This window comes from Calypte anna, chromosome 6 (genome assembly GCF_003957555.1).
Source record: "Calypte anna isolate BGI_N300 chromosome 6, bCalAnn1_v1.p, whole genome shotgun sequence".
Taxonomy (NCBI): Eukaryota; Metazoa; Chordata; class Aves; order Apodiformes; family Trochilidae; genus Calypte; species Calypte anna.
In genome coordinates this window covers 12,728,590-12,751,098 of record NC_044252.1, presented here as the reverse complement: position 1 = coordinate 12,751,098, position 22,509 = coordinate 12,728,590, and the positions used below count along the sequence as shown (strand labels likewise).

The following is a 22,509-nucleotide window of genomic DNA, read 5'->3' as shown; positions in this document are numbered from 1 at the left end:
CCCGGTGTCCGGTTGGGGACTTACCTTGGATCTGGTGGGACATAGCCCAGGGGTGTCTGCGCATCCCCTCTCCCGTTCCCTCCTTCCCCAGTTCCCCGGGCAATCCCGGGGCTGGGGTGGGCGTCCCCCGTCTTCCATCCTGTATGTCGGGCAGGCAGCGAGCAGGCAGCGGGGAGGGAAGGAGTGTAGGCAGAGGGGAGGCTGTCCCGGGGACCCTGCCCAGCTCCGCCCCGGGACCCGCCGGGACGTGTCCCCCCCTCCCCGGGAGGGAGGAAGGAAGGAAGGAAAAGAGGGAGGGAAGAGGGGAGGGAAAGAGGGAAGGAGGGAGGAGGATGACAGCACTGTGAAGAAAAGCAGGGGACTCGCTGCCTTCCCTCCTCCCGCACGGCAGGACCAGGAGAGCTCGCCCCGCAGCCGGGTAGGTGCAAATTTGGGGAGCGGAGGGGGGGTTGACCGGGAAAGACGGAGCTGGAACCGGGAGCGCAGCCGGGATTCGGGAGCGATGGGCAGCGGGAGGATGGCGGCGGAGGTCGGGCCTTTCTCTCCCGGCACGGAGGGGAGTTGCTGGAAGTTGGAAATGTGAGGAGACGCCACCAGACCGACCACCCCCCCAGGGCAATGGGGCGCGGGCCGGTCGGGGGGCTCCGTAGCTGAGAAGCCCCAAGGCCTCCCTGCTTCTTTGTGCTTCCCTCCGGCCTCGGCTGCTCCTTTGTCTCCGTGCGGGGCCCCCAGGGAAAAAAAAAATAAAAAAAAAAAAAAAAGGGGGGGGGGGGTGTGAGATCTTCTGCTTGAACCGCTGAGCTTCTATAGGAGCCAAGTGCGTCTGATTTGGAGCAAAACAGACTTTCTCACAACCATCCCGGAGTTGCATCATCCGGCTTGTCAGCCCCTACACCACGGAGCAGTGGAAAGTTGTCCTCAGCCTTTCCCCTCCTGCCCCAGGGCTGCTGCTGGGGCAGCCAGGCCCTCGGCGGGATCCAGGAGCCAGCGGATTTTCTGCTGGAGCTGGAGCACCGGCGCCGTGTAACATCCCCTGGTGCCCAGACGGGACCTGGCTGACGTGAGGAAAGGACAGGGATTTAACTCTGTTATTTTGCCACATCTACTGAGCTGCTTCGGTGTAAGACTCGTTTTCCCACCCCTGATCTCCCTGCGCTGCCAGAACAGTTTGTATGTTCCCAAGGGCATCAGGGATTCACCATTCCCCTGGTGAACGTTTCACCACCAGTCCCTCCTGGAAGTCCCCACAGGGATAGAGACGCCAGTCTCAGGGCGAAAGGGTAGAGGAGAACGGCACAGAGAGAGTGGTATCCCTGGTTTTTTGGGGTGGCTTTAGGGAGGAACTTCCAGACAAGCGTGGAGAAGGAGCTGGGGGTGGTGGGAGGGACCAGGGTCTCGGCGCCCCAGAGAAAGGGCTCATTGAAGCAGGGACGGGCATTTGCGGTTCCCGGAGGGCGATGGCACGCACAGCAGCCGGCATTGTGCCGCCGGCACCGAGCAAGCGGAGCCGGGCGGTCCTCCCGCCGGTCTTGGTGGTCTGCGCTCCAGATCCCCGCTCTGCCCGGCAGGTTTGGTCACGCACATTTGCTGTGGGTGGTGCTGCAAAACCCACCCCACCAGCATCCGCGTCGGCCAGCAAGTTGGTTGCAAGGTCATAGGTTCGTTCACGAGCTCAGCTGGACCCCAGTGAAATCCCATCATTTTCACCAAGGGTTCAGGCAGCAGTGGCAGTAACTCTCGTCTCTCCTGGATTAGGAGAAAACACATCTCTTTGGACAATACCCAAGGTGAGAGAGAGCAGAGCCCTGTCTGTCCTGGCCACAAAGCCTGGGCTGGACCTGTCATGGGTCCTCTAAATCACTTCTGTCCAAAAAGGACAGGAGGAGCAGGTATGGCTCATCTGGGTCATGGCAGATCTCAGTGTGCTGCCTCGGGGGGGTAATAAATAATTGGACAGAAGATGACCTGCTGCACCTGGAGTCTGAGAGCACAATGAAAAACAAGTAGTTTAAGCAATGCTACTCCTGCTAAGCACAACCTCTCATCTTTAACCTCACCTGCAGGCTTCATGTCCCTAAGCTGGCTTTGCCCAGTTAAGAGAAGAGCAGAGGACCAAGCCAAGGCAGTTGAAGGACCAAGGGGCAAAGCTGGGAAGGGAAGGAGAGGAGGAGACACAAACTTTGCTTTTGCCTTAACTTGAACAGTCCAACAGAACTTTGTATTCCCAACTTTCTCCTCTGACGGGCAGTTTCCAAGCTTAAATTTGATGAAGCTTGAGGCTATTCTAGGCAACTTCATAAACACTGTAGGAGGTGACTTCTCCCCTGCCCCTCCCCCTCCTTTTTTTAGCTTGAATACACATGTTTTAAGCAAAAAAATACCTGCCTGGGAAGCCTCTTTAGCTGCTCCAGAGGGGCAAACTGAAGCGGTACCTTACTTGTGCCATGCTTTGGAGAAGAGCCAGGGGCAGAATGGAAATTGCTAGGAGATGAAAGAGGGAAGTATTAGTGCTTGTTTCCCAAGGCTAGCCTCAGGAGGAAGTCAGGAGCGGAAATAGTGGATAGAGTAAATACAGAAGGAGCTCAGGGCTCAGGGTGGGTGTGTTGGATTGTTGTTTGGGTTTTGGTTTTTTTTCTTTCCAGGTTGCAAACAAAGAGCAGCAGGAAAAGCAGATAAGGTCCTGGACCTCATTTCTTTGTTGTTTTGCCTCTGTGTGTTTGCTGGCTTGCTCTGCTGCTCTCGATCTGATGAAGCAAAGAATTGTGGAGGAAATTACTCTGGGGACAACAAGCTGAGCTGCAGGTCCCCATGGGCAGGGATGTGTGGGGGCAGACAGGGGGGCTGAATGGACAGAGGCAATACGGGCAGGGAGGGAGGGAGCTTGCAAGTAGGTGTTTCACCACCGTTCCTCAACCAGGAGCTCAGTTGTTGCCCATTGAGTCACTGGAGGAAAATGTGATTTCATCCAGTTGCACCTCCAGCTGGCTTCCCCCAACAGCCCGCAGGCATCTTTCCTTTCCTGGATCCCACCCAATAGGTGTTTGAGACAGCTGGAGGAGGGAGATGAGAGCCCCAAGGCTTTGTGAAAGACCCTCCCTCCCCCAGCTCTCTGCCTGTGGAGGCCAAAAACTTCCACCTCTCTCTCCTAGGGCAGGTGAAATGCCCCACAGAAGGGTGGTGAGACCATCCCTTTCTTCCTCATCTGGCATCTCCCAGTTCTTCCTTCTGTCCTTCCTTCTTGCTGTGTCAGAGTTAACTTGCTAGTAGTGGGTGATATCCGTGGGAGCAGCTTTGCAGGGGAACAAAACCCCTGTCACCACTCAAAGGAAAAATCCCCTTTGCTTGCTTTGGCTCAGCTGGGAAATTCTCAAAGCCTTTTATCATCTCGACAGTGGGAATTGTCTCTGTCCTTGCTCACTGTAGGATGGGAAAAGGAAGGGAGCAGCTACAGGGGAGTCCCCTGGAGCCATGCCTGCCACCTTCTGGGGTGTCTCAAATTTACTGCCCATGGAAATTTTTCCACCTTGCTTCAAGATGTGCAAAGTAAGGGAAGAGTAATGACCAGATGCTGCTGGAGATGATGTCTGTCTGCTCACACTGGCAGGTACACATCCCCTGGGAGCAGGCACTGGTGGCAGCATCCCTTGGGCTCTCCTGGCAGCAGCAGGGAGCCATCCCTGCACCCCCCATCCCGGCGGGAAGCCCCCGGGGCACACAGAGCAGCTCTGTTCCCGGCTCACAAAGGCAGGCTTGTGGCTTGTTGCCTGCCCTGGCCAGGCTCTACCGTGCTGGCCCCAGTGGGGAAGAGCTTCAGGATGCTGAGCAGCTCCCGCCACCCTCACTAGGTCGTCCACATGTCCCCCAGCCCCACGGCTCAGCCCTCCAATAGTCCCCACGCCTCCCGCTGCCCCATGGGTCCCAGGCAGGACCCATTTGCAGCTGGCTGTTTATTTATGAATTATGTCTGCCCTGGGCCTGTGAATCAGGGTTTCTCTATGTCATCCCTGTGAATAATTCCTAGTCTGTACATTGTTTGTGGTCTGGGGACATTAGAGGGGGGAGAATCCTAAGATAGCTTCACTCAGGGTCTTTGTCCGATCAAGCAACTGCATTCCATTCCCCTGGCATGGGTGCTCCAGGCAGCAAGGGGGGCTGAGGGCAGGGACACAGGCAATGGCCACCACTGCCCCTTGGGATGCCACCAACCCAAAAGTCCTTTGCAGCTGTCAGGGTTTAAGGGGAGTAAACAGATGACAGATCTGCTGGGAGACATGGCTGAGGGCTTTGTATATTTTATTTCTTCTCTTGGTTGCTCAAATACTCCGACAAGTCCTGTCAGCACAGGGGCACAGAGCAGGACCGAGGAGGGGGAGACTTGAAGGGGAGGAGCTGCAGAAGGCACCTGCCCAGCTGCTGGCCTGTCCCTGAGGACTGGCGTGCTGACAAACTAAACCAACAGAGCTGTTAAACACAAACATGTACATGTGCCGCAGGGATGTTGGTGCCACTCACTGCCAGGGAAAGGGTGGGACCAAGGGGAGCTGGGAGCCTCCAGGGCTCTCCAAGTTCCCTGCATAGCACTGAAGCTCCAGTTTCCTGGGCACATGGGGGTGGGTGTCTCTTTTTAGCAACTTTTGCTGGGAAGGAGGTGGCTCAAAGCCAAGTTTCAGGAGCAGAGTGGTCCTGGTCCTCCTAGGGACTGGGCCAGCTGGGATGCTGCCCTGGCCAGGGGATTGCATCCTGCTTCCTCTGCCTGCTTTCCTGAGGCTGTCCCCCCCTCTTTCCAGTGGGAGGAGCATACAGCGAGCAATACCAAAAAAATGCACATTTTGGCACCAGACAGCACTGAGGAAGTTTGGGTGTGATGCAATGCCTGGCAGGGCTTCCCCACTCCACACCCTGCTGGGGGCTGCCCAGACCACCACTCAGATAAGCATCTTCCCACTGGCAAACCCGAGGGTGCCCTGAAGAATCAGGCTCTGCTGCCCTTGCCCCCTCCCCCAATAACCCCTAAATCAAGGGTGGGGCAGGTCATACTGGCAGGAGCCAAAACAAAGCTAAATAAACTTTTCCTGAGTCATGGAAAGTCTGGCTAGGAAACTGGGACAAGTGAATGGCATCACCCATGCTGCCAGGTATGCAAATGAGGTAGCCCTGAAGCCTGAGGCATGTAGATTTGCACATGTGTGACACATGCTGGGGACCTGCCCTGGAGTCCTGGATAGTAGCTTTGGCCCCAAATCTTCATCATGTCCCATCTGGGACCTGAGTGCAACTCAGAGCAGGTGCCCCAGGAGCATTTTGATCCCCGAGCAGGACTGGCAGTGGTGGCAGCAGCAGCAGCAGCATTTTCCAGCCTCACATCATTTCTGGAAACCCTCTGGGTTTCATTTTCATGGCTGAGCAGCAGCCACTGCCATAGGAAGGCAGAAGCCCCATGGCAAAAACTGACACCCTCCTCCTTCCAGAGTCTGGGAGCCACGATGCCACAATGTCCTGTTGAATAGATGTATTTTGGGAAGGGGGCATGCAGCCAACAGGGGCTTCTCCTCGAGGGTCTGATGGAAGCAGTAGAGAGCAGTCCTGCTCTCTTTGCCACTCTTGTCAAGACTTTGTTGGTCATCCCTTGTGAGAAGGGTCAGCCTTGACCCCTGCCTGCTCCCCAGCACAGCACTGACCCTCCTTCTCCCCACAGGCAGGACTGATGGGGCAGAGGATGTCAGGCAGCTAGCCCAGGACACCCCCCGGCAGGCGGGAGGGACATGTGCCTCCCCCTCCCAATGGAGATCCGACGTGCTTTGCCCCAGGATCTCCGGGAGCTGCTGCACTGCCTGAAGATGAGGAGCAAGTATGCCATCCTGCTGGTCTTTGTCATTGGCCTCGTCATCATTGAGAAGGAGAACAACTTCATCTCCAGGTAAGCAGGGGGCACCTAAGCCACCCCATGCTTTTAACCCGTTATGTCCCCTATATCCTCAGCTCCTGTGAAGCAGGAGACCCCCTGGAATCCCTTGCTGGGACATGGGGGTGGTCCTGCTCCTCTCCAGGCTAGGTTGTATCTCCCTGCAGGGTGTCGGACAAGCTGAAGCAAACCCCACAGGCACTGGCAGAGGCCAATGGCACAGAGGCCAGCCCGGCACCGGCTGAAAATGGCTCGCTGGCCTCACTACGAGAGCTGGATGCTGCCTTCTCCCACTTGAGGTCCCACTTGCACAATGTCACCCTGCAGCTGGTGGGCGAGGGGGACCCTGGGCCACGGCGACATGTCCTGCTGATGGCCACCACCCGCACCGGCTCCTCTTTTGTGGGTGAGTTCTTCAACCAGCAAGGCAGCATCTTCTACCTCTTTGAGCCCCTCTGGCACATTGAGAGGACGGTGACCTTTGAGCCAGGGGGATCCAACGCGGTAGGCTCAGCCCTGGTTTACCGGGATGTCCTCAAGCAGCTGCTTCTCTGTGACCTCTACATCTTGGAGAGCTTCATCTCACCAGCCCCTGAGGGCCACTTGACACCCTTCATGTTTCGGCGAGGCTCCAGCCGCTCGCTCTGCGAGGAGCCTGTCTGCACCCCCAGCGCCAAGAAGGTCTTTGAGAAGTACCACTGCAAGAACCGCCGCTGTGGCCCCCTCAACATCACCCTGGCTGCTGAAGCATGCCGGCACAAGCAGCACGTGGCCCTGAAGACTGTGAGAATCCGGCAGCTGGAATTCCTGCAGCCGCTGGTGGAGGACCCTCGGCTGGATGTGCGCATCATCCAGCTGGTACGGGACCCCCGGGCTGTCCTGGCCTCCCGCATGGTGGCCTTCTCCGGCAAGTACGAGACCTGGAAGAAGTGGGCGTCTGAAGGGGAGGCTCCTCTCCATGAGGAAGAGGTGCAGAGACTGCGGGGGAACTGTGAGAGCATCCGTCTGTCAGCAGAGCTGGGGCTGCGGCGGCCGGGCTGGCTGCGGGGCCGTTACATGCTGGTACGCTATGAGGACGTGGCGCGGGCGCCTTTGCAGAAGGCAGAGGAGATGTACCGCTTTGCCGGGCTCCCCCTCACCCCCCAGGTGGAGGAGTGGATTGGCAAAAACACCCAGGCGCCCCGTGACAGCAGCGGCGTCTATTCCACCCGGAAAAACTCCTCCGAGCAGTTCGAGAAGTGGAGGTTCAGCATCCCCTTCAAGCTGGCACAGGTGGTGCAGGACGCCTGCGCCCCGGCCATGCGGCTCTTCGGCTACAAGCTGGCCAGTAGCCCGGCTGCCTTGGCTAATCGCTCTTTCAGCCTGCTGGAGGAGGCACAGCCCTCCTGGGTCACATAACGGTGGCAGGGGGACAGCAGCAGGGGGCAATGAGGGGCTGTGGCTGTGCTCCCGGCCAGCACCAGAGGAGAACCAGGGAGGTCCCTGCTCCTGGAGATGCTCCTTGTCGCTGCCAGGTAGAAATCGGCAGCCCCAGGAGTGGGAGCACCCTGGCAGAGCTGGTCCCTGGGTCCCACAGAGCATGGATTACACAGTTTCTCTGGGAAAGGGGAAATCACAATGCTGAGGGGAGGTGGGTTTGGCACTAGGGCCACCTCCCCAGCACCAAGGAAGAGGCAGGTGAGGGCAAGCAAAGGGCAACAGGACCAAGCACCTCCAAGTCGCCGCTTCACCCCAGCTAGGACAAGGCAAGGACGAGACTCCTGTGGTGCCTGCAAGGACCCAGACCCCAGAGGCTTTACTGGTTTAGTGCCTTCATACACCAGCACAGACTGGAAACTGCCCCAGAGGCAATGCAGGGGCAGGACTCGCCCATAGAGCCCCAGATGACTCGTGGGCTGCAATGAAATGAGGTGACTTTGTGGTTTGGTGCTCTTCAAAGTTTGGTTTGCGGGTTGTTTTTTTCCCTTTTTCCCATGTATTTGCATACCAGGATCACCAGGTGAATTTATTTATTAATTACATTAAAAAGAGGGGGAGGTAGGGGGAGGCGAAGCCCAAAAATCCAAGCAGCACAACCAAGTACTGCAAAGAAACTGAGAAGCACACAGAGCTGAGGTGGCAGAAATTAGATTTCATCTGGAGAACACCACAAGCTCTGATGCAGGATCCTAGGAGAGATCCAACAGGCCAAAACCCCACCAGAGCCCCAGAAGAGTGTGGCTGGTGCTGGGGCTGCACCCATCCCTGGGTCTCTGCTGGAAGATGGTTGGACGTATTTAATTAAAAACAAAAATACAACAGCACCAAGTCCAAAGCATCTCCTGTCTACTTGGTGTTCATGTGTGGCCCCATCCCAGGGGAGGTGAGGGGGCCCCAGAAATACTTCCCAACAGCACCTGGTAGAGGCGTGGGGAGTTTGTTCAGCCTGGCGCTGAGCTGCCCCCTCCCATTCACATTTAATGAATTAAAATGCCTATTTTTAGCCTGATTTCCAGCACATTCTTTTGCTCCCCGTGCATCTGGGGTGACGGCAGACACCCAAGGGAGAAGCCAGGCATTTTGGTGGAGGGTTGTCTCTCTGCCTACAGCTTGCTGGGGAGACCCGAGGAGTTCCTGCTGCCCCCTGGGCTTGGCCAGCAGCCCCACATTGCCTCTCCCAAGCCAGAGCTGTCAACCAAAAGCAAAAGTAAGTAAAACACAGCAGCTGGCCACAGCTGGGCAGAGTTTCTGCTGGAGGAGAGCAGGCAGAGGGGGCGGGGGGGGGATACGCCAGGGCTGCAATGAGCGAGCTGACAAAAGCCGTGTTTTTGACCCAAGAGGAAGAGAACAGAGGCGGCATTGAGGAGCAGGGGCCGGCCAGCGGGGAGCAGCCTCGCCGGAGCCCTGGGTGGCTGGGGAGGGAGGTTTGCCGAGCACGACTGCCTCGCTGGCCGGGCAGCATCTGGCTTCAAGGTGTGAATTCAGGGTGCTCGACACCCGCCAGATGGGGAAAGGGTGCAAAAATGGGGTTTTCTTTGCACCGAGCGGCGTGGGGGATGCCCCCATCGGGTGCAGGCAATGGAGAGCCGTCAGCCCCCTCGCAGGCAGCTCTCGGCATCACAAGTGGCCCTGGGTTTGCTGAGTGAATCAGGGTTTTGTTTGGAGGCTTCCTGCTGGGAAGGCGGCAGGGTCGGGGAGGCCGGCTGGGTACCCCGCAGCTGCGCACGGGGAAAAACCCACAGAGCTTGGCCAGTGTGAGAGGGAATGAGGATGGACCCGGGGCAAAAATTAAGAGGCACACACCTCAAGTTATCCCTCTGCAAAAGTAGCCATTAGGGTGGCTTTTGCAACACAAATAACGTTTAAAGTAATTGCTGCTTTGTAAAACAGCATGAGACCTAAGTAGGGGATGTCAGAGGGATGCCCAGTGTCCCCTTCCCATCCCAGTGCCCGTGGAGAAGCCTCGAGGCTTGAGCAAAGCAAGGGTTAGGGGCAGGATAGATAAATAAAGGGAAATACATAGCAAGAGGCAAGGGAAACTGGGCTGAGCTGAGGCCAGAGGGCATGGTGACAACGACCCATTTTCACCTGTGCTGGCTGCACAGCCCCAGCAGGCTACAGCCTGTCCTTGCTATCCAAGCACCAGCATTTCTTCCTGGACTTTCCCCAGCTTCCCATCAAAAACATAACAGGACAGAAAGAAAACGTGCCTCTGACCCATGCAGATGTCTGCAGAGGTTGATTCCTCTCATAAAACCCATGTGTAGCTGTGCCAGACACATTGGGAAGCAGCAAGGGACACATAGTTCCTTTTGAGAGCAGAGCAGGCAAATGCACACTGCAACCAACCCAGGCAAGGTTGTCCTCCCCAGGGAGGGGTTCACCTTGTCCCAGCCACTGCCAGGCCTTGCCTAGAGCCTTCCCTATAGGAGAAAAGGCATGGATCTGGGAGAAAAAGTGTGCACTAGGAAAGCCACAACAAAAAGCAAGGATTAGCCTGTGTCCAGACAGGCCACAATGGAAAACCTGCAGTAGGAGCCACAATGGATGCTGCCTCACCCTTCCTCCACCCACAACAAAGCTGAGAAAACCATCCTCTTCTCAAGGGGTTTAAGATTTCAGAAACAAAAGAGCTCCCAAAAGCATCAATCTTGCCTTAAAACAAGCAAATAAATAAAGGAAAGCCCCATCCCCACTTCCCACCCCTCCCCTTCCCACCTCAGGGCTGCTTCTGCCTCTTCCATGACCCACCCTGGGTGGCCAGTGCCTGCAGCTGTGCTCCCCTCAGGCTCACCTGTCAGCCTGCCACAGAGGGGGCTAGGGGGACATTCAGGCACTGTGTGGTGATGCATGCTGTCACCAGAGAGACACTTTCTACAAGTAGCCCAGAGCTGCAAGGACACACGTGTCTGATGGGACAGGGCCGCCAACCCAAAGCCTGCTTCTCCTCAGGATTATTGCGGGTGACAGGAGATGATGGAGCACCAGGGAGAGCTTTAATGAATTATGTATGCACCATTCCCCTCTAAATGAGACCTTTCTGGTTAGTGCTTCCCTCCGACAGCCTAATCCAGACTTGACTTTGGACAGCAGGTTCACACTGCTGTTTCTCTGCCTCCCTCCCAGGGGTACACATGGCTGAGCATGCCATGGAGAGAAAGTTCTTGCTTGACTCAGAAGATGATGGTGCCCACCAAATAAGAGAGCATCAAGGCAGGCAGGTCTCTGAAATGCCACTTCAGATGCCATGCAGTTTAACGTGTGGCCCAGGTGGCAAGCTTCTACCAGCTGCTGGCACGGTGGGTGTCTCCTGGACCAGGAAACCAAGCTGCCAGGCTGGCCCACAGAAACACACAAAAAGGCCTTTTTCCACCTTGGCATAAAGTTTGTCCCAAATCTCATAAGCTGTGGCTGCCCTGCCAACTGTCCTGACACCCTCTATCCCCCCTCTCCCCTTCTCTTCACTTGCTCCACTCCATTTAATGGGATCAGAGGAGCTGAACCCCCATGTCCTTTCGCAGCACTCTCAGATGGGATTTCTGAAACCCACCACCCATCACCCTCACCCAGCCCCTCTGGCTTCTGCTGAGGATCCTCTCTAAACCTGGGCTCCATCACAGGTCTCAGGGTGGTTCCTGCAGGGAGCTGGTGCTTTGGTGCAGCTCTGTGAGGGGACCAGTGGGCCAGCGAGGTACCGGGGGCTGCAGCACACGTGGACATTTCAGCATTAAATGACAGCCTTGTTTTCTGTTGTGTTTTTTTAAGAGACTGCATGCCTGACCAGACCTCATTTCTTGGTCTGCATCCCATATTTATCCTGTAATTACACCTTCGGACAAAGGCTGCCTGTCTGTGAGACTGTTTCTTTTTTTTTAAGGACACAGTGTTATTATATGTTGTGCTTTCACTAATGAAATCCTAGGGGGGGGGGAGAGAGAAAACTCCTCATCATTTGGGGGTGAGAGCTCTTCTTTCTCAAAACCTGCCCCAAAACCTTGCCCAAGCCCTCCCTGTCCATTATCTTGAGGGAAACCCAACTGCTAACATCCTCACTGCTCCTCCACCCCCCAGGAGAATTAATGCCACCAAACCCCTCTTCATGTTGTCCCATAAGAGAAAGGTGCCACCAAGCTGCAGGAGCAGAGCCTTGCTGAAGGGGTCTTTGTGATCCTTGCAGCCAGCCTGCTAAGCTGGATAAAGCTGATTAAACTCTTTGCACCTGCTGGATCACAGCACAACAGAGGACAAATTCCCACATTCCCTTTTCTGGGTGGGATCTGGCAAATACAGAGGTGCTGCCTATAGAGACATGTGACTGGCTGGCCCAGCCTGGCCAAAATAAGGTGAATTTGGTGCTGTGGTTTATGGGAAGTTCATCTTCTGATGTCACTGAAATTAAAAATCAAGTTTGTTCAGGAGAGAAGCATTAAAACAGGAGCTTACTGACTTTTTGCTAAAAGTAAATATATTTTTTAAGGCGTAAAATAACCAGTGTTGATGTTTAAAAGAAGCCAAAAACTAGCCTGGACTGTTTTTTCCAGGTAATTCTTTGCCCTGGGATGACCTGATTCCCCCACTGCTGTGGGAGAGATCTCACTCAGGGTGTTAGGGGACGACCAGATCACCCAAACAAAACGAGGAGCCCTGGGGAGGTGCCAAGGATGGGTGATCCCAAGCCTATCCAAGCAATGCCTCATGCATAGTAGACAGAGAAATGCCCTTTCCCTGAAGTACAGGCGTGGGCCACAGCGATGCTCAGGGAACATCTGCAGTCAGAGGGAACATGGTGCATGAGGCTGCTGAGACAGAAGCAATTACTTGATGACATTTATTGTGGAGTCTTGAATCATCTGTTTATCTTCTGTGTTGGCAAAGGATGTTTTTTCCCTCCCGTACTGAGGCCAGGAAGAGCTGCAGCTGGGACAAGTCTCCTTTATGGCAGAGACATGGCAAGGAGGGCTGGGGCCTTTATGCTGGCCCAGGAGGGAGTGCAGATTTTTTGAACTGTAATACTCAGAGGGATGCCTACTAGCTCTGGCCAATGTCAAATTAAACCTGACAAGGACAGGAGGCAGAGACAGGTCACACTGTCAGAGACAGACCCACAGTGTCTGAGTGGCAACCCAGAGCTGCAAAGGTGGGGCAGGAGCATCTTGCAGAGCCCCTTCCCTATGCCTTCCCCCTGGAAGCTTCCCCCTGGAGCCCTGTCATCCCACAGGGAGAAGATGGCTCCCCTCACTCCATGGGAAGGTCAGGGAGCCTGGAGAAATCCAGGGCAAGCCGATGTCTGTCCCCAGCCTCCCCTATGCCTCTGTTGTACAGATCACCAGGAGAAGACAAAACCCTCTCTGAAGCTGACCAGCTCTTACTGCCTCTGTTTGCAGCTGGCTGAGGACAGACCATCAAAACAGCACATTTGCCAATGCCAAGCACGCACCTGCACACAGAAAGCTCCCTCTGACCACATTTTGAGTGTTCTGAGTTTCTTCCCATTTGCCTGGAGCTGGATGTGAGGTTTTCACAAAGGCTCCTTTTACCCTCCCTGTTTCCTTTGGGCAGTTTTCTTGCCACTGGCCTTGTCTTGCTTATTGGTACATATCCAACTCACTGCCCCAGAGGTTTTTTAACCTTTTTTTTTTTGACAGATGACCCTGATCTTCTGGTGTTCAATTGCAGTCACCCAATGACAGCCCTCATTGCCTGGGAGCAATGGTGTGGAGGGCTGTCCTCTCCAGGGACTTTGGCTCAGTTTGAAGGCAAGCAGAAGACAACTAAACCCACTGCTGGTGATGCCTGGGAACACTCTACTTTTGTCTTGGGGGCAGGATAAAGATATTTGTCTTGTGAGAAACAGTTAGGGCAGGAAAGGGATCTTTTTCTTTTGGGGTGGTCTGGTGCAAACATTTCTGAAGGGTGGGAACCACCATGTGATGCAGGAAAATAGAGGAGTGCTCCTGGAGGCATCAAATGCAGATGCCTTGTAAGGAAACTGCCTCTGTAAAAGCCAGAGCTGGGCACAAAGGTGCAGAGCAAAGGGGGAGAGGGAAGTAGCCAATTGGAAGTGGCAATTCATCCTCAGCATCCTCATCCTTTAGGAGTTGGCCTTTGATCCAGTTTGCTCCAGAGGGATGAAATGCAGGAGTTACACAGGTAAGGACAAATCTGCCAGGGATGGGATGGGCTCAAATGCACCAGTTGCAAAGGAAGCTCATCCATGCCATTTGAGGGAAAGCTTAAATCACATTTCATAGAATCATGGAATCATCATGGTTGGAAAGGACCTTCAAGATCATCAAGTCCAACTGTCAATCCTACAGTTTTGGTTGCTGAGTTCAACCCTTTAGAAATGGTTGGGTTTGGGTTTTTCCTTTTTTTTTTTTTTTTTTTTTTTCCTCCTTCCCAAAGCCAGCCATCACCAGCCTATTCCAGCATCCTCTTCACTTTAAGTGCCCACACAGGTACCATGAGGGGGGACAAGGAACCAAGCTGGAGTGCTACTGCCACGGGTGTACTTTCAAGCCTCTTGACAGCTGGACATGGTGATCTTAGAAGACTTTTCCAACTGTGACGATTCTGTGATATTAATAGCTCCCAGATTTCCTGACCAGAATGGGTGTCTCTGTGTTTGGCGGTTCTGGAGGATTTATCTCCCATAGGCGAATCAAAATTATTTTTCCCCTGTTGAAGGTTTTAGTATCGTTCTGGAAATCCTTTGTAACAAAAAGGACACAATTGCCCTTTCCTTATTCCAGGACCATCGACTTTCCCACCAAGGACCTTCCTCCCCTCCCAGCTTTCCTGTCAGCCGCTGTGTTCCTCCTCTCTCAGGTCTCCTCCAGGCTGAAGAGTGTGCGGTGCAGGAATACCCCTCTGCATTCAACCCCTTTGCCAACCTCCTTCCCTGCTCCATGACCCCTTCCTGCGATGCAGAAGGGAGTGCCTGGCATCGCACATTGGCCTTGGACACCATGTCCCATGTCCCCACGACCGAGCCAGCTGCACCCTCTGGCGGCAGCTATGAGTCCAGGCTCTGATTTTCCTGGGTAAGGGGTGGGGGTTGAAAGAGAGAATTCCTTCCCCTGTTTCCCACCCATGAAACTAGGGGGAATTTTTGCTCGGAACTCCACTGGGGGTCCAGCCATCCAGCACTGGCTGAAGGAGGAGCGAGGAGCAGAGGGAGCCTTCAAACCATGCCGGGAAGGGGAGCGGGGGGGCAGCTTTGCCAGCTCACAACACTGCAGTGTGCACAGCAGCTATATTTATCCCCATGGCCAGCAGCTATATTTATCTGGCATGCCACAGGAGCTGAAAGTCTTCGGGGTAATTTCCATTCAGCAGAAGATGATCTGGATGTCCTTTTTACAGTAAACCTCCTCTCTTTCCTGCTCCTCTTCTGCTGGGGCCTTTGCTACCTTCTAAGCCCTTCCCTGCTCCTCCTTACATTCTACTATCTCCACCTGTCCTGGTTTGGGCCAGGATAAAGTTAATTTTCTGATCTGTAATTTTGCTTTCAGCCAAGTCTCTTGCAAGTAGGTGCACTTGCTGAAATTAGCAGCAAGTTTCTCAGACAGTGTCTGCTTCTAGGACTGATAACACTCAATGTTTATAGTTACTGCTAGAGAATGGTGTGCAGAAGCAAGGCCACTGCTTGGTTCTGAGGAACATCTCATGCTCTGGAAAGAGAAAAGGAGTAAAAGCTCCTCCTCTAGGGAGGAGCAGAAAAGATAAATGACCAAAATTGACCAGAGTATTCCATGCCATACAAGTCATACTTGGTATAAATTCAAGGGATCAAGAGGGTCAAACCACTTCCCCTTCTTCTGCCTTCTTCATTTGGCCCTTCATTTTCACCCTTCTTCTCCTGTCCCTGTTTGCTTAACCATCCTGGGAGGGTTCCATCCATTCCTCTGCCTGTGGTCCTGATCCATGCCAGCCTGAATCTGTGTGTTCCTGCCTCCAGCTCCCAACTGCTGCTGACCCCAGGAGTCCAGCCTGGACTTTCCCAGGGCTGCCCTGCAGCCTCTGTGGTGATATGAGAGTTACTGGGGGAAAAGAGGGAGGAACATGGTATCCTTTTTCCTGTATATTTATATATATTTTATTTTTTCCCCCTTCTATTATTACTGTTTTATTAAAGCTGTGTAGTTTAGTTTTCAACCCACAAGCCTCTCTCCCTTATTCTCTCTCCTTTCTTTATTAGGGAGGGAAAGGGGATTAATTAATAGAAAGCACCTGCTATTTGGTTAATTGCTGGCCCAGCATTAAACCATGACACCACCACAGTGATGCAGGTCCCATCTATCAGCAAATAGATAGGGAGGTGGATGTTGGCCTCTTTTCTCAAGTAAATAATGATAGAACTAGAGGAAATGGCCTGAAGTTGCATCAGGGGAAGTTCAGACTAGATATTAGGAAGAATTTCTTTACAGAGAGAGTGGTCAGGTGCTGGAAGGGGCTGCCCAGGAAGGTGGTGGAGTCACCATCCCTGAAGGTATTAAAAAGCAGGCTCCTTCTCCTGCTGCTGCTCCAAGCAGATCTACTTTCATCTCTGTCTCCAAGACAGCCATTCAAGGGACCCATTTCTCCCAGCAAAGTGTGGGGCCATCCTCTGGATCCTCTCAGCAAGTCTGTGGGTTTCTCAAGGGGCGTCTCCAAGCCACAGCCACCGAGGGCTGCAAAACATGAACTCCCCCAGCAAAAGAAGGAGCACGGCACCCCTTTGCTGGTAGCCCCCCATGCTGCCTCCCAAAAGGGGGCATTGAACCAACATGCATTGAGCCAAAACTCAGAGCTGACAACCAACCAGCGAAGGTAGACAGACAAAGCCTGATCTTCATGGACTTTCCAAAACAAAACAAAACCCCAAAACATCTTCTTTACTGTTTTCTTTTTTTTAAAGAGGAGTTCATGACTTTTAATGCTGCGGTTTGGCAGGACTCTGCACATCCTCAGCATTAGCAGCCCCTCTTGTCTTGCACAGCACCCTTACCTGTTGCCAAGTCGCAGCTACTGTCCCCAGACTGTTCCCTTGCTCTCTGGGTGTTCGCCACCACCCTTAAAGCACAGCCCTTACCTCAGAAGATCCTCAGGGTCCCCTTCTCACCCAGATGATATATGTGGGAGGACACAAGGAAGGCGAAAGGGGAAATACTCGTCGGGACTCTTGGTGCTCACCTGGGCAGAGCCTGGCAGGAAGCATTGCCCCACCCTTCGGGGGAGCCAAAATTTGCAGATTGAGCTCCAACCTTGAGCGACCCAGCTCCTCCCTGCAGCTTTACGGCTGCCAGAGCTAATCAGCCGCGGAAGGGAGGGAGCAGGAGGCGGGAGCAGAGCAGCTGCCGTGGAAGGCAGGACGGGCCCCGGCTGCCGCCCACTGGAACCAGCGCCGCAGGATGGGATCCCGCCTGTCCCTGGACGGCTCCGTGCGGGTGGTGGTGGTCGGGGGCGGCTTCGGAGGGATGGCGGCCGCCAGTCTGCTCAAGTCCTGGGCCATCCCCTTCGTGCTGGTGGACATGAGGGACGCTTTTCATCACAACGTCGCTGGGCTCCGCGCCGCCGTGGAGAGCGGTAAGGGCTGAACCACCCCCCCCCCCCCCCCGGCGCCGGGCCCCGACCCCCGCCCGGGACGGCAGCAGCACGGAGGGACTCGGGGAGCACGTAGGAACGGGATACTGAAAGTGCATCTCCGCCCTAGTGATGGTGAAATACCCGATGTTTTTCATCTGGAAAACGAGTACTTGGCTCGGGAAGGACCACAGGATGTCTGTGTTAAGCCAATTGTAGGTCCGCTGGGAAAACTTGAGTCAAAACTACTCGGATGGCCTTTTAAAATTGTTGTTATTATTATTATTTCAAAGGCTTAGAAGATGACTAAGCTAAAACCAGCAGCAGCAGCTGGAAGGGGTGAATGTCTAGCTTTCTGTATCTGGCACATGCAAAGTCAAGCAACTCAAAAGTGAGGTCCTGGATGGTAAAATTTTGTTGGCGAGACGATTAGGTTTGTCTGGGATCTCACTTGGGAAATTGGGCAAACCCCATTATTCCAGTCACTGGGGAGTTAGCAGGAAAATCTCATGTTCAAAGATGGGAACGAACATCAAAAGGATGTCAAAAGTTTCGTCTGAGGGTTAGGTAACATAAAAAGCCTTTGTCATCCTGCCTGAAATGGCCTGGACTACAGTAGAGCACGTACTGGCAAACAAAAAGACAAAGCAATGCAGCTGAATGTGTCACATGGCCTCCCAGAAGCTGATCTTGCCACCAAATCAGAGGCAAAGGTCCCCAGGCTCAGGGCTGGCTAGAGATAAGGCAGAGCAGAGGCCCAGCCCCTGGTCCCAGGAGCATACAATGTTTTTATCTGCACAAGAATGTCGTGAGGGGAGGAGGGAGTGAGGAGGGGGTTGTTAGCAGAATGGAAGAGCTCTTCCTGCTTGTCTCCTCTTACCACAGGATTTGCAAAGAAGACTTTTATCTCCTACTCTGTCACGTTTGGGGACAGCTTCCGACAAGGCAAGGTTGTTGGCATAGACCCTGGGAGGCAACAAGTCTTGCTCAGTGATGGTGAGGTAGGTGATGCAATAACGTGCAGTGAGTAACTTATGGAATCACTTGTTCATGTGGAGAGTCAGTGGAGAATGTTTTGGGTCTCCCCTCACCCTCTGAAGGGTTTTTCTTCACCCACAAAGTCGTTGTGAGGATGCAGTACACCAAATCTAGGCTATAAGTGATGATAACAGGTTGGAAAAATGACCTGGAATTCTGGTTTTCTACTCCTGTCTATGCTTAGAGTCCTCTGAGGGGAAAGAAAGAGATGGGAAGTCTCTGAAGCCAGCTGTGATAGTAGCTTCAGTGTCTGGCATAAATATCAGGTTATTTCCTGTAACCCTATGGTAGCTTCTTCAAAGTTCTCAGTTCACCTGAGAATGTTGCTTCTCTCAGATCCCAGGAAAGCAGTTACTTGGACCAGGTCTCTTCCTAAAGTCACCTTCTGGCAGTGGCAAGTACCTTCCTAGTTGTCAGTGGGGAGTGGACGAGGGCAAATGAGTGAACAGTGCCTAGGAGACAACAACTGTGTTCTAGAATGTTTTGGAGAGGACTGATATCCTGTTTCACCTTCTGCCCTACCAGGAGCTTCACTACTCCCATCTCATTCTTGCAACAGGCAGTGATGGGCCGTTCCCTGGGAAGTTCAACAAAGTCATTGACATGGAAAGTGCCATCCAGACCTATGAAGACATGGTTAAAGAGGTGAGGAATCCACTTATTTCCTTGGAAGTGTAGCCTGTCTTTATTCAGCTTCCTTGTCCCAGGCACCACTATGGGTATCTGGAGCCATCAGGTCTAGGAAAAAGACCTGCACGGATAGGCCAAGACAAAGAGCACAAGATCTTTATGCCCCAGGAGACCTATCTTTCCCCCTGTCTGCGCAGAGAGAAACCTCAACAGTGTTAGTGTACACAGTAAGAGTGCACAGGGTTGTTTCCTATTAACAAAGTGGGAGGTTCATTGCTGCATCTCAGAAAGGTCTGATCACAGATTGGCTGAAAGTATCCAGCTTCCTGCACTTCACAGTTGTTTTATAACACGAGTTTCCTCTTACTTCAAGATTGAGAAATCTGAGCGCATCGTGGTGGTGGGAGGTGGTGCTGCTGGAGTCGAGATGGCTGCAGAGATCAAAACAGAGTTCCCAGCCAAAGAGGTAGAAGCTTGTTTGTTACAATTAACTTCATCCTTGTTTCTGAGACTTCTGCTGTCATGGTCCTGCTGGAGGTGTCCGAGATCATTGCAAATCAGCAGTTTCCTTGCAATGGCAGCTCTTTTGTCTGCTCTTCTGAGAGCACGCTGTAGTCTGTCACCAGCAATTATTGGCACTAGATGCCTTTCACTGGCTATCTCCCTGTGCATTAAGTGGGGTTGGAAGAAAGCTAGATACAGCTGCACCAGCCCAGCACATAATGACTCCTATCCCATTCCTGTGTCGCCCTGTTTGCTGTTTTGTCCCCAACAGGTCACCCTCATTCACTCAAAAACTGCACTAGCTGATGCAGAGCTGCTTGATAGCGTGCGTCAGGTGGTGAAGGACATTCTCCTCAGAAAAGGAGTACACCTCCTATTAAGTACGTACTTAACAATGCTGCTAAAGACCTAGGCTCTGAAGCTTTATCCAAAGCACCTTTTCCTACCATCCTCTTTCTGACTTTTTTGACTAAGCATGGCTGCCTTGCATTCCTGCTCCTCTGGACACATCTGGGCTAGCTGAAGCAGCAGCCCAGTAAAGGTCTGTGACCCAGGGCTCTCTGTCGCAACAGATGAAAGGGTCAGCAACATGGAAAACCTCATGCCAAACCAGTTCCAGAAGGACATAGTAGTAAAGACAGAAAAGGGCACCAAGGTGGTTGCTGACATGGTGATCCTGTGCACAGGGATAAAGATTAACTCTTCAGCATACACTGATGCATTCGGTAAGTGAAAAAAAAAAACCAAAAACACAAACCCAAACGAAACAACAAACCCACGGTTGGGGAGAAGCAGCAGTTCTTCAGTGTCTGGTACTTGAGTATCGTGAAGTTAGGGATCAACGTTACACAGCCTGGGGTGATTATTCCATGATACAGCAAATGCTCTAACATCACATTAAACACTTACCTGTGAAATGTGACTGTTGGAAACCTATAGACCATAGGTCAGCTGACCAAGTCTTCTCCAGCTCTTTCTGCTGAAACCTCCAAGAAACCTTAGTAGGTTAGTTCAGCATGAGGCAGATGACACCTCGAAGTTGATGGCAGCTCCTGTTGTCAAGGCCAGTATTTAATTTTAAATAAAAGCTTGATGAGTTCTGAGCACACCCAGGCTTGGGACATTCAGTGTTCTTGCTGAAGTATCAGTGTCAGAGGGCAATCAGCTGATGAGTCATGTCATGACACATCTTCAGTCTGAGAGCTCTGACAGCCCAGTTTTTGTTATGGCACTGCAACTGTGGATCAATATGACCATTATACAGCCTCTTTCTCATGCTGTGAACAACAGCTCTTACTGTTTCTTGATGTTTCTACTGAAATATCAGAGGATGATTCATTGCACAAGACTGCAATAATTAACTGCAGCAAGGCAAAATGCATCTCTTCCTTGACATGTGAAAAAGAGGATGAAAACCTAACTCCTCATTTTGTGTCAGTGGCATGGCTGATAACATCATCATCCTTCGAGGGTTTCAGGCCACAACAAGCAACACAAATCTTCTGACAATTTACTGTTTTGCAAAACAGGGGACAAAATGGCAAGTAACAGTGCTCTGAAAGTTAACAAGCACCTGCAGCTGGAAGGCTATGAGAACATCTATGCCATTGGGGACTGCGCAGATCTGAAAGAACCAAAGATGGCTTACCATGCTGGGCTCCACGCCAACATTGCAGTGACAAATATCTACAACAGCCTGACACATAAGCCTCTTAAAACCTATGAACCAGGTACAGTAATCTCCTAGCACCTGGCCTTAGCTATGGGGCAGCTCTTCTGCAGAGAAGCAGCTGTTTAACCACATACACATAAGAATTTGCATGGGACATCAATTAGAGACGAAGAAACTCAAAACTTGGGTTGACTATATGAGCACATAGCTCAGGCTTCATCTTAGTTAATGTTGAAGACACTGCAGACATAAATTACCTGAAACTGGAGACATGGACCTTTCTATGTGTCTATGTGATCTTTCTCCACTAATGTCACTCTGGCTGATGGGTGTCTGCTCTTCACATTTATTTCTTTTTCTTTAAATTGTTTCCAGTCCAACTGAATCCTAGGCACAAGAAGAATTTCTACCCCTTTCTCCCTGAAACTATACAACAAACACAAACTGAATAATCCAATCTCAAAAATCTTGCTAGGTGATGGGTCTCATTAATAAGCAAATAATGTTAACACCATAACTGTGTTGAAAGCTGTTTCACAGGATAGAGCATATCTGGACAGCAGTTTGTTTTTTAAAGGCTGCCCTGCCTAATTACATTTCTTTCTACTTAAATTTCATTGCCTACATCTTGAACGTTCTCTTTGAAGGGAAGAATCATTCTACACATTCACACAGCCCAGTCCTTCAGCAATCCCATTACTGAAAGAGGTAGAGAAGATGGCAGAAGTTGTCAGTAGTTCTCCTTGGGCCTGCTTTTTTCCTTGTCACACAGCACATGGGTCCTGCACTTAGCAATTTGTATGGGTATGAGCGGGGGTGGAAGGGAGGGATTGGAGAAAGTGCAAGACTATGTGCAGTAGGGTTTGATACTTATCTCTGAAACTGCTTAACTTATCCTCTACATCTTCTTTCCAGGGTCGCTAACATTCCTGCTTTCAATGGGCAGGAATGATGGTGTGGGCCAGGTGAGCGGTTACTATGTGGGACGTCTCTTGGTGACCATTGCTAAGAGCCGAGATCTCTTTGTCTCTAAGAGCTGGAAGACAATGGGACAGACAATGCCCTCTTAGGAGGGCATCAGTAACAAGGAATGCAGCAAGGTATACAGCAACTGGAAGGGTTGCTGAAGGTTAGTGTCAGTCTGTCCAAGCAGTCTTCTGCCGCACCCCCTTAATCCTGGTCAGCATGGTGCATGAAAGGGGTGCCCTGCCTTGCTGTAAAGGAGAAGGAGCCACTTTCCACATGAAGTTCACAGAGGTTCTTATGATAAAAACCAGGGAAGGAATGTTTATTTTACTTCTCTGTTAAGATAGCTCTGAGCAAGAACTTGGTTTACCTTGATTTGTAACAATAAACACTGTGGTTTTCAAAATCTCTGTGGTTGGTTTGCTATGTGTTTGCTTGTTGTTTTGTTTTTTTTCCCTGGCTTTCTCTACTGTTGCTTGTCTAAGAAGCTGCCTCTTACAGATCTGGAATCTGCATCATGCAAGAAGAATGGCTCACAGCACTGGCTGAGGGGAGCCTGCCTAAAGCCTTGAGGAGGCAATGGCAATCCTGGAACTCCACAGAATATAATGCAGTTTTGTGTCAACATCTCCACAGCAACTTTAATTATGTCATTTCTAGTCTATACAGCAAAAAGAGCCAGAAGAGTTGTGTACTAAGTGTGAGATAGCAAGCACCTAACTACAGATGCTGCTGTTGGTTGTCTTTTTTTTTT

The 22,509-nt window shown here is 52.3% G+C and overlaps 2 protein-coding genes across 2 annotated transcripts; both read left to right on the top strand.

Annotated features, from left to right (window-relative positions):
* Positions 1-333: 333 nt before the first annotated feature.
* CHST3 (carbohydrate sulfotransferase 3) lies at positions 334-8,375 on the top strand. The gene is made up of 3 exons (XM_008497662.2): positions 334-418; positions 5,696-5,917; positions 6,070-8,375. Exons 2-3 carry the CDS (start codon positions 5,763-5,765, stop codon positions 7,298-7,300), a joined length of 1,386 nt encoding a protein of 461 aa, XP_008495884.2. The 5' UTR covers positions 334-418; positions 5,696-5,762; the 3' UTR covers positions 7,301-8,375.
* Positions 8,376-16,623: 8,248 nt separating this feature from the next.
* Positions 16,624-22,161, top strand: AIFM2 (apoptosis inducing factor mitochondria associated 2). The gene is made up of 8 exons (XM_030453401.1): positions 16,624-16,948; positions 17,831-17,946; positions 18,509-18,628; positions 18,987-19,079; positions 19,389-19,497; positions 19,690-19,842; positions 20,647-20,847; positions 21,705-22,161. Exons 1-8 carry the CDS (start codon positions 16,774-16,776, stop codon positions 21,857-21,859), a joined length of 1,122 nt encoding a protein of 373 aa, XP_030309261.1. The 5' UTR covers positions 16,624-16,773; the 3' UTR covers positions 21,860-22,161.
* Positions 22,162-22,509: the final 348 nt, after the last annotated feature.

Bases quoted from the DNA above. Each gene is read 5' to 3' on its own strand.
- AIFM2 (XM_030453401.1), top strand. From the start codon at position 16,774: ATGGGATCCCGCCTGTCCCTGGACGGCTCCGTGCGGGTGGTGGTGGTC. The intron at 18,629-18,986 runs GTGAGGAATCCA...TCTTACTTCAAG, and splicing joins ATGAAGACATGGTTAAAGAG to ATTGAGAAATCTGAGCGCAT. The intron at 19,080-19,388 runs GTAGAAGCTTGT...TGTCCCCAACAG, and splicing joins CAGAGTTCCCAGCCAAAGAG to GTCACCCTCATTCACTCAAA.
- CHST3 (XM_008497662.2), top strand. From the start codon at position 5,763: ATGTGCCTCCCCCTCCCAATGGAGATCCGACGTGCTTTGCCCCAGGAT. The intron at 5,918-6,069 runs GTAAGCAGGGGG...ATCTCCCTGCAG, and splicing joins GAGAACAACTTCATCTCCAG to GGTGTCGGACAAGCTGAAGC.